Source organism: Delphinus delphis, chromosome 2 (assembly GCF_949987515.2).
Source record: "Delphinus delphis chromosome 2, mDelDel1.2, whole genome shotgun sequence".
In the NCBI taxonomy this organism is placed as follows: Eukaryota; Metazoa; Chordata; class Mammalia; order Artiodactyla; family Delphinidae; genus Delphinus; species Delphinus delphis.
In genome coordinates this window covers 43,107,880-43,121,720 of record NC_082684.1, presented here as the reverse complement: position 1 = coordinate 43,121,720, position 13,841 = coordinate 43,107,880, and the positions used below count along the sequence as shown (strand labels likewise).

Sequence of the window (13,841 nt, the reverse complement as noted above, 5' to 3'; positions counted from 1 at the left end):
ACAGAAATGTGCTATCAAGCCATGAAAAGACTTGGAAAAGGCTAAGAACTATATGGTTCTAAGTATATGACATTCTGTAAAAGGCAAAACTATGGAGACAGTAAAAAAAATTAATGCTTGCCAGGGGTTGGGGAGAGAGAGGGATGAACAGGTGGAGTGAAGAGGGTTTTAGGGCAGTGAAACTATTCTGCATAATACTATAAGGATGGATACATGTTATTATACCTTTGTCAAATCATTATACATTTGTACAACACCAAGGGTGAACTGTAATGTAAACTGTAGACTTTGGGTGATAATGATGTGCACGTAGGTTCATTGATTATCACTAATGTGCCGCTCTAATGTGGGAGGGAGGAGTTTGTGCTTATGTGGGTTCAGGGGGTATATGGGAACCCTCTGTACTTTTCAATTTTCCTGTGAATCTAAAACTTCTCTAAAAAAATAGTCTATTTTTAAAAAGTGTTCAATATCATTAGGCATTAGGGAAATACAAGATAAAACCACAGTGAGAATCCACTACCTGCCTATTAAGTTAAAATTTAAAAAGGTTGACCATACCAACCGTTGGCAACAATATGGAGGAACTGGAACTCTCATACACTGGTGTAGCCATTTTGGAAAAATGTTTGGCAGTTTCTTAAAAAATTAAACAGACTCCTACCATACGATCCAGCCATTTCACCTTTAGGTATTCTTAAGAGAACAGGAAAAATGTGTCATATAAAGACTTGTATACAATTGCTTGTAGCAGCTTTGTTTTGTTTTCTTATCCTTTTAATTTTATTTTTGTAAGCGCTAGTCTTTTTTTTTTTTTCTTCTCTTTTTAAATTTTGGCCATACTGCACAGCTTGCAGGATCTCAGTTCCCTGACCAGAGATTAAACCTGGGCCACGGCAGTGAAAGCCCGGAATCCTAACCACTAGACAACCAGGGAACTCCCTCAGCTTTATCTGTAATAGCCCAAAACTGGAAATAATCCAAATGTCCATCAACAGATGAATGGTTAAACAAATTGTAGTATATCCATAAAATCAAAACTATTTACCAATAAAAATGAACTACTGATAAAACAACATGGATAATCATTATGCTTATTGAAAGAAGCCAGACAATAAAACAGTACACATTGTATGATTCCATTTAGAGTCGATTCTGGAGAAACATGGGTTTGAACTGCCTGGGTCCACTTACACATATTTTTCTCAATAGTAAATGCTATAGTACTACACAATCTGAGGTTGGTTGAATCTGAGGATGTGAAACTACGCATACAGAGGGCAGACTGTAAGTTATACAATTTTTGACTGCACAGAGAATTGGCACTCCTAACCCCCCCACTTTATTCAAGGGTCAACTGTATATAATAATCTAGAAAATGCAAACTATAGTGACAAAGCAGAGGATGGTGGGGGAGGCAGGGAAGGATAAGCAGAAGAACAGATTAAAAAAAGGGGCCAAGGAGACTTTTGGCGATGATGGATATGATTATTATTTTGATTTTGGTGATGGTTCAATGGATGTATACATATGTCAAAATGCATCAAATTGTACATTTTATTTTTTTAATATTTATTTGGCTGCGCTGGGTCTTAGTTGCAGCACGTGGGATCTTCAGTTGCGGCATGTGGGATCTTTAGTTGTGGCTTGTGAACTCTTAGTTGTGGCATGTGGGATCTAGTTACTGGACCAGGGATCGAACCCAGGCCCCCTGCATTGGGAGTGCAGAGTCTTAGCCACTGGACCACCAGGGAAGTCCCAAATTGTGCACTTTAAATATAGGGAATTTACTGTATACCAATTATAACCTCAATAACGCTGTTGAAAAGAAAGAGAGCGGTCATCCATCATAGAACAATATTAATGCGATCTCAATTTTGAAAAAGCTTTACTGGAATTCTTTTTTTTTGACTGCATTGGGTCTTCATTGCTGCGTGCAGGCTTTCTCCCTAGTTGTGGTGAGCAGGGGCTACTCTTCCTTGCCGTGCACAGGCTTCTCATTGTGGTGGCTTTTCTTGTTGCGGAACACAGGCTCTAGGCGTGCACAGGCTTCAGTAGATGCAGCACGAGGGCTCAGTAGTTGTGGCTCATGGCTCTAGAGCGCAGGCTCAGTAGTTGTGGTGCATGGGCTTAGTTGCTCCATGGCATGTGGGAATCTTCCCAGACCAGGGCTTGAACCCGTGTCCCCTGCATTGGCAGGCGGATTCTTAACCACTGTGCCACCAGGGAAGTCCCTACTGGAATTCTCATCACCAAATTAGCAAGAGTGGTATCTATATTTGAGAAGGAAAATCTACCCTTACCTTAGAAACTTGCTTGAAAATTTTTCCATTACTTTATGGCATGGTCTCTGTGGCAATTTCAACTTCAGTGAGCTGTTTATTTCTATTTGCCTTAATAGTTCTCCTACCTTTACATGTCACTGTTTACTTTGTCCCTGAACACCCTGCTAGTCTCCACAGTTTCCCTGGCGCCACCCCTCTCCATGTACCACAAGGATTAACTATGAGCTCAGTGGAAGTGAAGGATGGGAAGTGGGGGACAGGTAGAGTAGTTTTATTAGAAGACAAGAGCAGTCAGCCTAGAAAAAGATCGTATGGAGCTGGACTAAACCCATCACCAGGATTCTGAGCTAAATACCACTCCCAGATCACCAGTAACACTGGAGGCTGATTCTACCCTATCTTCTGTTTGTGTTTATAATCAGGTTTTGACAATAGCCCAAGCTCCCAAATAGAAGATTGAGTTATAGGAAGAAACACACAGTACTCAAGAAAACAATTACATGCATGTAACTTACACCGGCTAACTTTTGAATAGTGAGGCCATGGGCTGCTTCTCAGCCCCAGTGGAAGTCACAGCAGAGATGATCATTTTGCTATACACATGGTAGTAATATCAGGAAATCGTAAGTAGCAATTGAATAACCAATCAAACAAAAAAGAAGGTCCTTACCTAGCTTATGCCTTCTCTTTGGCTTTGTATAAAGTCAAAACTCTGATATTTGGAATAAAGTCTTACTTCCTTTCTGCTATGTCTGCTGAATAAGGCAAGTATTAGAAAAGCATCTAGGCTAGTAAGTGTCATGGGTCTCTTGGAGTTGCTTTTCCTCTGGGACCTTTGGCTGTCAGGCCCGGCCCAGACCAGCAAATTAACGTTTTTTTCTAGGCTAAATCATTATTGTTGTTACTATTATTATTACTTCAACATGCCTCCTACCGCCTGCTATCGAGCTAAGGTGGTTGGGGACTTTGGACTGCTGGGTTCTTGCAGGTGACAAAGCATACCAGGTTGGGGAATACGGACTAGTGTCCAGGTGCTCGGTGGGCAGTTCTGTGAACTAGGAGATGACCAGAGTTATGACTCAAAGTTGCAGTTGAGGGAACACAGGCCTAAGAAGGATCAGTACCTCAGCTAACCAGATTCCCAACATACTGTGATTTGCCGGAATGGGCGTCGTAGGCAGAGGTACTGGGGTGCGTTTGGGTAAGGGGTTCGGAATTTGGAGTACGACCGACCTGGGTTCGAACAGAGCTCTCCTACTCGGTGGTTGTGAGACTCCCACAGGCCTCCTCTAGGACCCTGGGTTTCCTACTCTATCCGCCGGCCGAGGTGCGAGGCGTTGATGCTCAGCTCTTCACGCCCGCTGCCCGGCGCACAGGAAGCCCCGAGGCTGGGAGGGGCGCGGCGCCGCGCCGACGCCTCCTGCCGGCCGGCCGGCCGGGCTCCCCGCGCTGGCGGGCCCGCGCCCAACGCTCGACTCGTGGGACGCCCGCGGCCGGATGCTCTACGTCCGCACAGTTCTCTGCCTCCTGGCGGCCCTGGCGGCCTGTGGCGCCGTCGCCTTCCTCGGCTACTGCGTCTACTTCGACCGGAAGCGGCGTGGCGACCCCAAGGCGGGAAAGTGAGTGCGACGGCGGCGGAGGTGCGGCGGGCCGGGCTGGGAGGGCGGCGGACGCGCTGACCGGGCCGGTGGCGGAGGGGCTGACTGGGCCCACGGAGCGAGGCCGGGCCGCGGGCGCCGCCGCCGCCGCCGAAAGGCCCGCGGGACGGAAGGCGGGGTGGGGACGGCCCCCTACAAGCACGTGCCACGTTTTGTTTGCAGAAAGAAGAGCCCAGCAGCAAAAGGCTGAGGGACGGGGCGCCCAGGGGAAGTACTTTAGCGACGCCGAGGTGGCGTTACAGTGAGGAACCTCCCGCCGATGCAGATCGCGGCTCGGCCTCAGGGTCCCAGGCCGCTTCCTGAGCAGCGGTTTCCCAGCACCGCTCTGCCTGCCCTCACCCCGTTTCCGCTCAACTTACGTTTAGTTTTTATTGTCCGCTACGAAAGGAAAGGAACGAAGGAAGAACCATTCGGGGTCGTGAAAAGGCAGCTATACAGTAAACGTGGTAGGAAAAGGCGCTACGTTTAGTTTATAAAAAAGAAAGAGAAGCCTTTGCCCTTGCTGAGCAGCACCAGACACTTAGAAACCCACGCCGGGCCTCGGCCGGGTGACAGTGATGCACCGCCCACTCCTGTCCTACTGGGCCTTTCTTCTTGCTCAAAAGCAGAACATATCTTCTTTTTCTCCAAAATGGAATTTGATTAGGTATTTTTAAAGATAATCACAATCATCTTAGCGATCGGTCCAACTTAACTAACTCACATCATCTTTCAAACAGAGGGTTCTTAGGTCCTTCTATGAATTTTCATTCATTCAGTCGGTTGAGCACCTCCTACGTGTGAGGCGTTGTTCTAGGTGTGGCAGAGGTTAGCAATGTGGGTGTGTGTGTGGGGGGGGAAGACTATCCCCCACGTAACAGGAGCACAGAGGAGGTAGAGGATCACTTCCAGGGCAGGGTTATCATGGAGGTGTTCTACTGATCTACTGCTCCTTTAACCTTAGTGGCTTAAAACATCTTATTTTGCTCCTGAATCTGCAATTTGAGTAGGGCTGGGTGGGAATGACACCTTTCTGCTCCGCTCAGCTTCAGCCAGGTTGACCCCAGGGCTAGGTGCTGGGTCATCTGAAGGCTCGCTCCCTCACACGTTGGGCAGTTAATGCTGCTGGCCACTTAGCTGGGTCTATTGCACAGAACACCTGCACATATCCTCTCCATGTGCCATGGTCTTCCTCGCAGTATGGTTGATGGGTCCCACCGGGCAAGCAAGTGTGTGGTATATTTGTGTGTGTTGTGTGTGTGTGTTGATACACACAGTTGACCCTTGAACAACACAGTGGTTGGGGCAACGACCCTTCCCTCAAAAATCTGAAAATAACTTTACAGTTGGCCCTGCGTATCGGTGGTTCCAAATCTGAGAATTCAACCAACAGCAATTCAACTGTAGTGCCTATTTATTGAAAAAAATCCGTGTATATGTGGATCTGGACAGTTAAAACCCATATTGTTCAAGGGTCAACTGTATATATGTATTTATACATATATTTGTGAGAGAGAACATGTGGGCGCGTGCCAGGTGGTGCCACTTCTACCGCATTGAGGCCCACTCAGTTTCAAGGGGAGAGGCAATAGCCTCTAGCTCTGGGAATATTGCTGTGGCTGTTTTGGAACATGCAGGTGTTCACAGAAGACTTTGGAAAAGAGGTGGCATCAAATGAGTGTGGAAGGATGTGTTAAATTTGGGTCCTGGTTTCAGGGGAGACAGCATTCAGGATGAAGGGAACTGAATGTACATAAAGGTGCAAAATGGGGGATCTGCCAGGCCTATTCAGTAAATCAGTTTGACAGAGGAGTCCCAGTGGGGGATAGTGGGAGGTGAGGTTGGAGAGCTAAGTAGGGGCCGCATCGGAGAAGGCTTTGAAGGCCAGGTTAAGGAATTCACATTCAATGGGGGAATTACTGAAGATTTCTGAGCAGGAATTTTTTTAAAAAGGAGGAAAGCAAAAAACTTTTTAGGTTACATCAGGCAGGAGTATGCTAGATAGAGTGGAGGAAAAGAAAGTTATTGCAGTAGTACAGGTGAGAGGTAATCAAAATCCTGAACTGCGGTGGTGTCAGTGGCAACTGGTGATGAGAGATGTGAGATAAATTTCCCAGAAAGAATAGATAATTCTTGCTGTCTGATGAAAGGGTCATGGAGAACAGAAGTCAGAGATTTCTGAGGTTTCAAGATGGAGTCTCTTAGAGAAAAAGGTGCAATTGACAGTTAAGAAAGCAGGACAGGGAGTATCCATGGCTGGTCATGAGAGAGATGCTTTCCCTGGGGCAGAGCCTGGGTCAGCTCCATGTCCCTCTCCTTCATTGCCCTTATCCATGGTTGAAGTTACACCATTTGTTTGTGTGATTATTTGATTAATGCTTTCTGTTTATTAGAATCAGCTCCATAAGGGCAGACCTTGTCTGTGTTTTTACTCTCCATTGTCTCTCCAGTGCCTAGAACAGTGTCCAGTACATTGTAGGTGCCCAGCAAATATTTGTTGAATATTGTTTATTGTAGGCAGAGAGAAACAGCTTGTGCAGAGGCACAGACTACGAAATTGCAATATTTAAAGTGTTGTGGCCAGAGAGATAGCTGAGTGGTAGTTTGGTGTCTTATTGTGGAGGGCTTTGAATGCCAAACCGGAAAGTTTTGATATTTTTCTGTCATGGCAGATAACCAGTCATGGTGATTTTATTTCAGAGAATGGATGCAATTTTTTTTTTTTGGAGTATGGGGTGGAGGAGGGAAGTCAAAGGCAGAAACATCAGTGGCAGTCTAGGTGGGAAATGATGAAAATCTGGATTATTTCAAATGAAGAAGAGGCAGAAGCAGGATTTTTCAAATGTTCTTTTATATAATCCTCATAACCACTCTGTTCTTCTAGGTTTTTGTTTTTTTTGTTTTTTTTTTTTTTTTTGCGTTACGCGGGCCTCTCACTGTTGTGGCCTCTCCCGTTGCGGAGCACAGGCTCTGGAGGCGCAGGCCCAGCGGCCATGGCTCACGGGCCCAGCAGCTCCGCGGCATGTGGGATCTTTCCGGACCGGGGCACGAACCTGTGTCCCCTGCATTGGCAGGCAGACTCTCAACCACTGCGCCACCAGGGAAGCCCTGTTCTTCTAGTTTTATAGATGAATAAACTAAGGCACAGAGAGATGTCTCTTCCTACTTCCAGGATCTCTCTTCCTTCTCACCCCAGGCCCTTTTTGTTTCCCAAAGTATGGTCTGTGGTCAGTCTGCATTAGATTTACCTGGGGCATTTGTCAAAATGTAGATTATTTGACCCAAGCACCAGCCATTCTGATTTAGGAGGTCAGGGGTAGCCCAGTGGTTATGGGGGCAGTGATGCTCAGACTTCAGAATTTATAAGAATCTTCTGAGGAGCTCATTAAAAATGCACATTCCTGGACTCTACTTAGACTGATTTGCTAGGTCTGGGTGGAGCCCAAGAAAACTGCAGTTTTAATAGCTCGTTCAGCCCATCCTTTGTGAAACAGTGCTCTCAGATTCTGCATAATCCCTTATCTCCCTGGAAGCTCCTTCCCTTCTCCATAAGTGACCTCAGATGTACTGCTCTAGACCTGGGGGCCCAAATTTTGCCTGCCTGCCAGACTCTGTAGCCTAGATGATCTGTTGGCACCTCAGCTTTGTGTGTTCAGAAGTATATTCATCATCTCATCCCTTGCCACTGTTCCTCCTCCTCTGTTTCCTTGTGATGCTTGATAGCCCTAGGCTCCCTGCTGTGACCCAACTCATCTTGCTTAAAATATCAACCTCATCTTCCACAATCAATCCCCTTGTTTTTCTGTTCTCTATCTCATACCCTATTCCCTTTCTATTTCCATTGCTCCTGTACTACCTCAGACTTTTATCACCTTTTACCCAGGATACTGTAATAATTTCTTAACTGTCTCACTGCCTCTTTTCTTATGCTCTCAGAGTAAATTCCTTCTAAACCGCAGCTGTGTATATGTAACACTTTGCAGTAGCTCCCTACTCTGCAGATGAAAGACGAACCCTCTCAGCTTGGCACCAAGGACTTGACACCATGGGTGCCTTCTGTATTGACAGCCTTATTTTCCTAAGGATTAGAAATAATACATGGAAAGTTTTCAGTCCCTAGCTGGCCTTCAGTAATTGGTAATTATTATTGTTGTTGCTCCATTCACCCTATCATAATCCAGCTACATAAGCTCACTTGATATTTTTCCCTGCAGTTTGGCGTCACTTGTACTTTCTTCATCAGACTTTCACTGAGCTTCTCCACATCTCAAATGCTATCTTTTCTGAGAAACTTACCCTGATCTTCCAACCAGATGGAATGTACTATGAGCCCCAGAGACATTGGACTTTGTTGTTAATGTGTTATTGATATCAAGCATACTTGTCTTTTCTCTTGGTTAGACTCTGGACTCCATGGGTATGGGCACAGGAGTCTTGATCTCCTTCCCCTTCCAGCTCTCCTTAGAGGGTCCTGCTCTTGGCTCACTAAGTATCTGATGAATGAAACCTGTGGTTGTTACTGATCATCAGCATGTTTGCTGATAAAAGCTTAGAATATGATCTCATCTGCAGGTTTATACCATTTAAAAAGGAGAATTCTTGGGGAAAATAAACAGAAAAACTCTCTGAATATAAAAGACTGAAGCTGAAGTGACTGGCAGTGGAGTTGATACTTTGGGCTAGGGATTGCCCACTTTAGCTTTAAAGACCAGCCCTTGGCATGGTACCAGTGATGATGCCATCCTGTGAACCTCGTCACCTTCATGAACCAGCCTGCAGCAAACCACAGCATCCTTCTGAATATCACCAGCTGCCCGGCCAGCCCCCGCCATGCCCTTTGCTAAATCAACAAGCATGGTTAATACTCTAGGCAAGAAAATAGGTTTGCAACATACAAAGAAAACTACCTTTGTTATAGTTGATTACAGTGTGATTTCTCCTATGTGTACTTAGCAAGCTGGGTAAAATATGAAGTTATTACAAACACCTCAACCAAACTTGAATATGCCATTTTTTTCATCTTTTTGTTTTAGGAGGGAGCTTCAACTTTTTTTTTTTTAATTATAACATGAGCTAAATTTAAGAAATTACCCTAGTCTTCTGACTTTATTTCTCAGAGTTGTTAGATCTACATGACAATATAACTCATGAAAGTATATTGAAAAGTACAAGAGCTGATATAAAATGGTAATCAGGGTTCCAGGTGTCAAGGGATTAGAGAAGCTGAAGAATAAAACTGGCCAGGCTGCAGCCTGGCAGACGCTGGATATGCTGGTTTAACAAGGTACCATCTAGGAAGGCCATCAAATGTGCATGGTGACAATTCACAGCCATCGCCTGCTGTATATATATATATATATATTTATTTATTTATTTATTTATTTATTTATTTATTTATTTATTTATTTATTTATTTATTTTTTTTTGGCGCCTGAAATTATAACTCCATTTTAAGAAATTGTCTTAAATATAAAGAACAACTGCATTTGTCATGCTTGGATTTAGAGACTAGATTCAAGATGTGCTTTTTCTGGGGTTTTTTGTGGCACGCAGGCCTCTCACTGTTGTGGCCTCTCCCGTTGCAGAGCACAGGCTCCGGACGCGCAGGCTCAGCGGCCATGGCCCACGGGCCCAGCCGCCCCGCGGCATGTGGGATCTTCCCGGACCGGGGCACGAACCCGCGTCCCCTGCATCGGCAGGCAGACTTCCAACCACGGCGCCACCAGAGAAGCCCAAGATGTGCTTTTAAAATAAAAGTTAAGGGACTTCCCTGTGGTCCCTGGTGGGGTAAGACTCTGTGTTCCCAATGCAGGGGGCCCGGGTTCGATCCCTGATCGGGGAACTAGATCCCACATGCATGCTGCAACTAAGAGTTTGCAGGCCACAACTAAGGAGCCCGCCTGCCACAAGTAACACCCAGTGCAACAAAATAAATAAATAAATAAAATAAAAGTTAAATAATTTTGATGAGTAACCATATACCTTACATTCGTTACTTATTGTTAAATATTCTGTGACTCTTTTAGTTGTGGGATCCAGCAAAGAATGAAAAATTACAACTTTTTCTGCAAGAAGTACGAATGGGAGAACTTTGGTTATCCAGAGGTAAGAATGTAAACATTCTTTTGTAAGCAGTTATTTATGATAATTTATATTTGAGAAATATTTATGGATTAGTATTTGTATGTCAGATAACTTAACTAGCTAGACGTGTTAACCAACTTGCTTCAGTTTAAGAGAAACTGTCCCAGCATTTTCACTTTATTACAGTTACAGCTCCACGATGTTACAGTTAGTGTTAGTTTTGGTTGCAGTCTTGGAAGTGGGCAGATGGAGAAGCAAAGCCAAATACAAGAACACCTTATTTACTGTCAGATAAAATTCTAAGTAAATGGGTTTTCCAAATGACTAAATGTTGTATGAATCAAAACTTAAAAAAATTTTAACTGCTTAAGGATACTCCCTGGATATAGGGGCAATTAAAATACAAAGAACTTTTCAGCTTTAACATTTTTTGAGCTGGGATAGTATAAATATGGAGAGGAAAATTATGAGTTATAAATTAAAAGAAAAATAACAATTATTTTATTACATTTTATTTTTACTTACTTTATGTTTAAGAGCTATCATGTAATAGTTTAGATATAGAGGTGAATGTTACAAATATTGAGATGATGAAAACAAAAATTGCAAACTTGAGTTTTTAAATTTTTCTCTCTCAAAGGTGATTAACATTATTTCTATGAGCCCCTAAATTAATTAGCACTTTTAGGGTTATATACTTCTACTATATTTTACTTATGAAATTCTCATCTTGGTTGCTTATTCTTTAAATCCCCCACCAAACCCCAAACCAATTACATAAGAATCTCTGGGGTGGGACCCAGGCATCAGAATTTTTTTTTCTTTTTTTTAATTGAAGTATAGTTGGTTTACAGTGTTGTGTTACTTTCAGGTGTACAGCAAAGTGATTCAGTTTTACATATATTTACCTATATCTGTTCTTTTTCAGATTCTTTTCCCTTATAGATTATACAAGATATTGATTATAGTTCCCTGTGCTATACACTAGGTCCTTGTTGGTTATCTACTTTGTATTTAGTAGTGTGTATATGTTAATCCCAAACTTCTAATTTATCCATCCCCTTCTCCCCTTTGGTTACCATAAGTTTGTCTTCTCTGAGTCTATTTCTGTTCTGTAAATAAGTTCATTTATGTCATTTTTTTAGATTCCATATATTAGTGATATCATATGATATTTGCCTTTCTCTGACTTAACTTCACTTAGTATGATAATTTCTAGGTCCATCCATGTTGCTGCAAATGGCATTATTTCATTCTTTTTTTTTTTTTTTTTTTTTTTGCTGTACGCGGGCCTCTCACTGTTGTGGCCTCTCCTGTTGTGGAGCACAGGCTCTGGACGCGCAGGCTCAGCAGCCATGGCTCACGGGCCCAGCCGCTCCGCGGCATGTGGGATCTTCCCGGTCTGGGGCACGAACCCTGCATTGGCAGGCGGACTCTCAACCACTGCGCCATTCTTTTTTATGGTTGATAATATTCCAATGCATGTATGTACCACATCTTTTTTATCCATTCCTCTGTCGACGGACATTTAGGTTGCTTCCATGTCTTGGCTATTGTAAACATTGCTTCAGTGAACATTGGGGTGCATGTATCTTTTAGAATTACAGTTTTCTCCAGATATATAGGTGTCAGTATTCTTTAAACCTCCCTAGGTTATTACAGTACACTGGTTGAGAACCAGTGTTCTAATGCAATAATTTTTCACCCAGTTTTCTGTAATCTCAGTTTTCTCTACTCCCTCCTGCCACCACCCCATTTTTACTACTTTGCTGCCAGGTAGTTCTGTAGCCGTCTCAGTTGTGTTTATGTCTATATAACCAGAGGGACCATAGAGCCAAAAGTTTTAAGAGAAATTTCTGATTAGCTGATTTGATTGGATTTATTGGTTGGTTGACCTAATTAACCAAACTGATTACTGTTTTTAGGTTACATTAGCTCCATCAACTTGAGAGGCACTATTATATATTTTTCTTTCTTTAAAAGGTTTGATACAAAGTGTTTATTTCCTACTTAGTTATATTAAATATGTCAAAATGTCAACTTCTGTTATTACATAACACCTGAAGAGAGGCAGCACACTATAGTCTCAAGGTTCAGAAAATTAGGTTCTGTTACTAATTCTGGCATTAATTAGCTTTGAAACCTTAAATTATTTCACTGATCTTTGCCCGTTTCCTAAAACGAGGTAGTGAGACTAAGTGATTACATGTTTTAACTTAAAGAGAGACTCTATCATTAATTTCCACTATTCACAAATTTTCATTCTTAGTTACTTTACAGCCAATCATCCTAAAACTCATTTTAAAACCACCTTGAAATCAAAGTTCATAAATCTCTTCTCCTCCCCTGGATATGTAATTCATGTTACACTAAATCTTGTTTCAGCTCGTTGATAATACAGTCTATGTTTTAAAAGTCTTATTTAGCTAGAACATCAAGATGTTTCACCTGTAATACTTCATCGATCACATATGTAGAGTTAAAGATAACTCGTATCAGTAATGGCAAACCCCAGCCTTTTAAAAAAACTCAGTACCTCCCTCTTGCATACCCAAATAGCAGAACGTGAACATTTCCAATTCAAGAGTGCACTTTTAAATAGTAATTTGGGTCAGAAAGTTATTTAATTGGCAGCTCAACATTTTCCCCTTTATACTCTTTACTCTTTTTGTGGCTTGTTCAAATAGTCTTTATTTATTTTTTAACATTTATTTGTTTGGTTGCATCGGGTCTTAGTTGCGGCATGTGGGATCTTTTGTTGCGGCATGCGGGATCTTTCGTTGTGGCATGGGGGCTCTTCGTCGCGGCGGGTGGGCTTCTCTCTAGTTCTGGTGCACGGGCTCCAGAGCACGCGGGCTCAGTAGTTGCAGTGCGTGGGCTCCAGAGCACGTGGGTTTAGTTGCCCCACGGCATGTGAGATCTTAGTTCCCTGACCAGGGACTGAACCCGCGTCCCCTGCATTGGAAGGCAGATTCTTAACCATTGGACCACGAGGGAAGTCCCCTAAATAGTCTTTAGTTTGATGTGTTTTTTTAGTTTCAATGCTTGGTGCTTTCTTGGTAATTTGTAGAATGTATACTTTGAAGAACTTTAAAATTCTGCTCTAATCTTATAAATCTGTTTCAGGGGAGCATTGAATGGGGCTTGAACATCTCAGCAATGCCCTTTTGGTGTGTGGGCAACCACAGGAACTTCTGAAAGTTTTCAAACACACACTTCCTCCCAAGGTATTTGAGATGCTATTGTGCAAAATTCCCCTCATTTGCCAGGTAAGCACATACTTAATTATCTTTGTGAAATGAACACTGTAAATAACCATGTTGGGCTTAATTACGTAGAAACAGTGAAGTATTGATATGTGTGTGAATGGCCCAAAGTTTTAAATGAGTAAGATCTCCGAATTTTTGTTTGCTTTTCTTGTCTTCAGATGAAACAAGCTTATTCTTTCATGTTCCTTTGACCATAATGAATTGTATATTTTGTTGAGTATTATACGTTTCAACATTTCAACTTTAAAGTTAACATTGTTAACACTGTTTATCTTTGTACTTTCAAAGACATCACAATTATTGACTGACTGCAATGTCAACAGAGGTCTATAAGTTAAATGGTATTGTTAGTTAAATGACCTAATGGCTTAAAAATTAGATATAATACAGAAAACTGTAAATTATCAAAGCAGAATAATACTTCTACTTTCCAATAATATGACAAAACATAGAAATCACTTTGGTAAATTTAAACATATAGGCTAGTTAGTGTTCTCTTGAGTACAAGTTTATATTGGTAAATGTAAGCAGACTAATACCTATTAATAAATTGGCTCATGAATGGA

The 13,841-nt window shown here is 42.5% G+C and overlaps 1 protein-coding gene across 1 annotated transcript; it reads left to right on the top strand.

Moving 5' to 3' along the window:
- The first annotated feature begins 3,782 nt into the window (after window positions 1-3,782).
- TOMM20L (translocase of outer mitochondrial membrane 20 like) lies at window positions 3,783-13,556 on the top strand. The gene is made up of 3 exons (XM_060004481.1): window positions 3,783-3,904; window positions 9,949-10,027; window positions 13,133-13,556. The coding sequence occupies exons 1-3, from the start codon at window positions 3,783-3,785 to the stop codon at window positions 13,202-13,204; spliced, it is 273 nt and encodes a 90-aa protein (XP_059860464.1). The 3' UTR covers window positions 13,205-13,556.
- The last annotated feature ends 285 nt before the right edge of the window (window positions 13,557-13,841 follow it).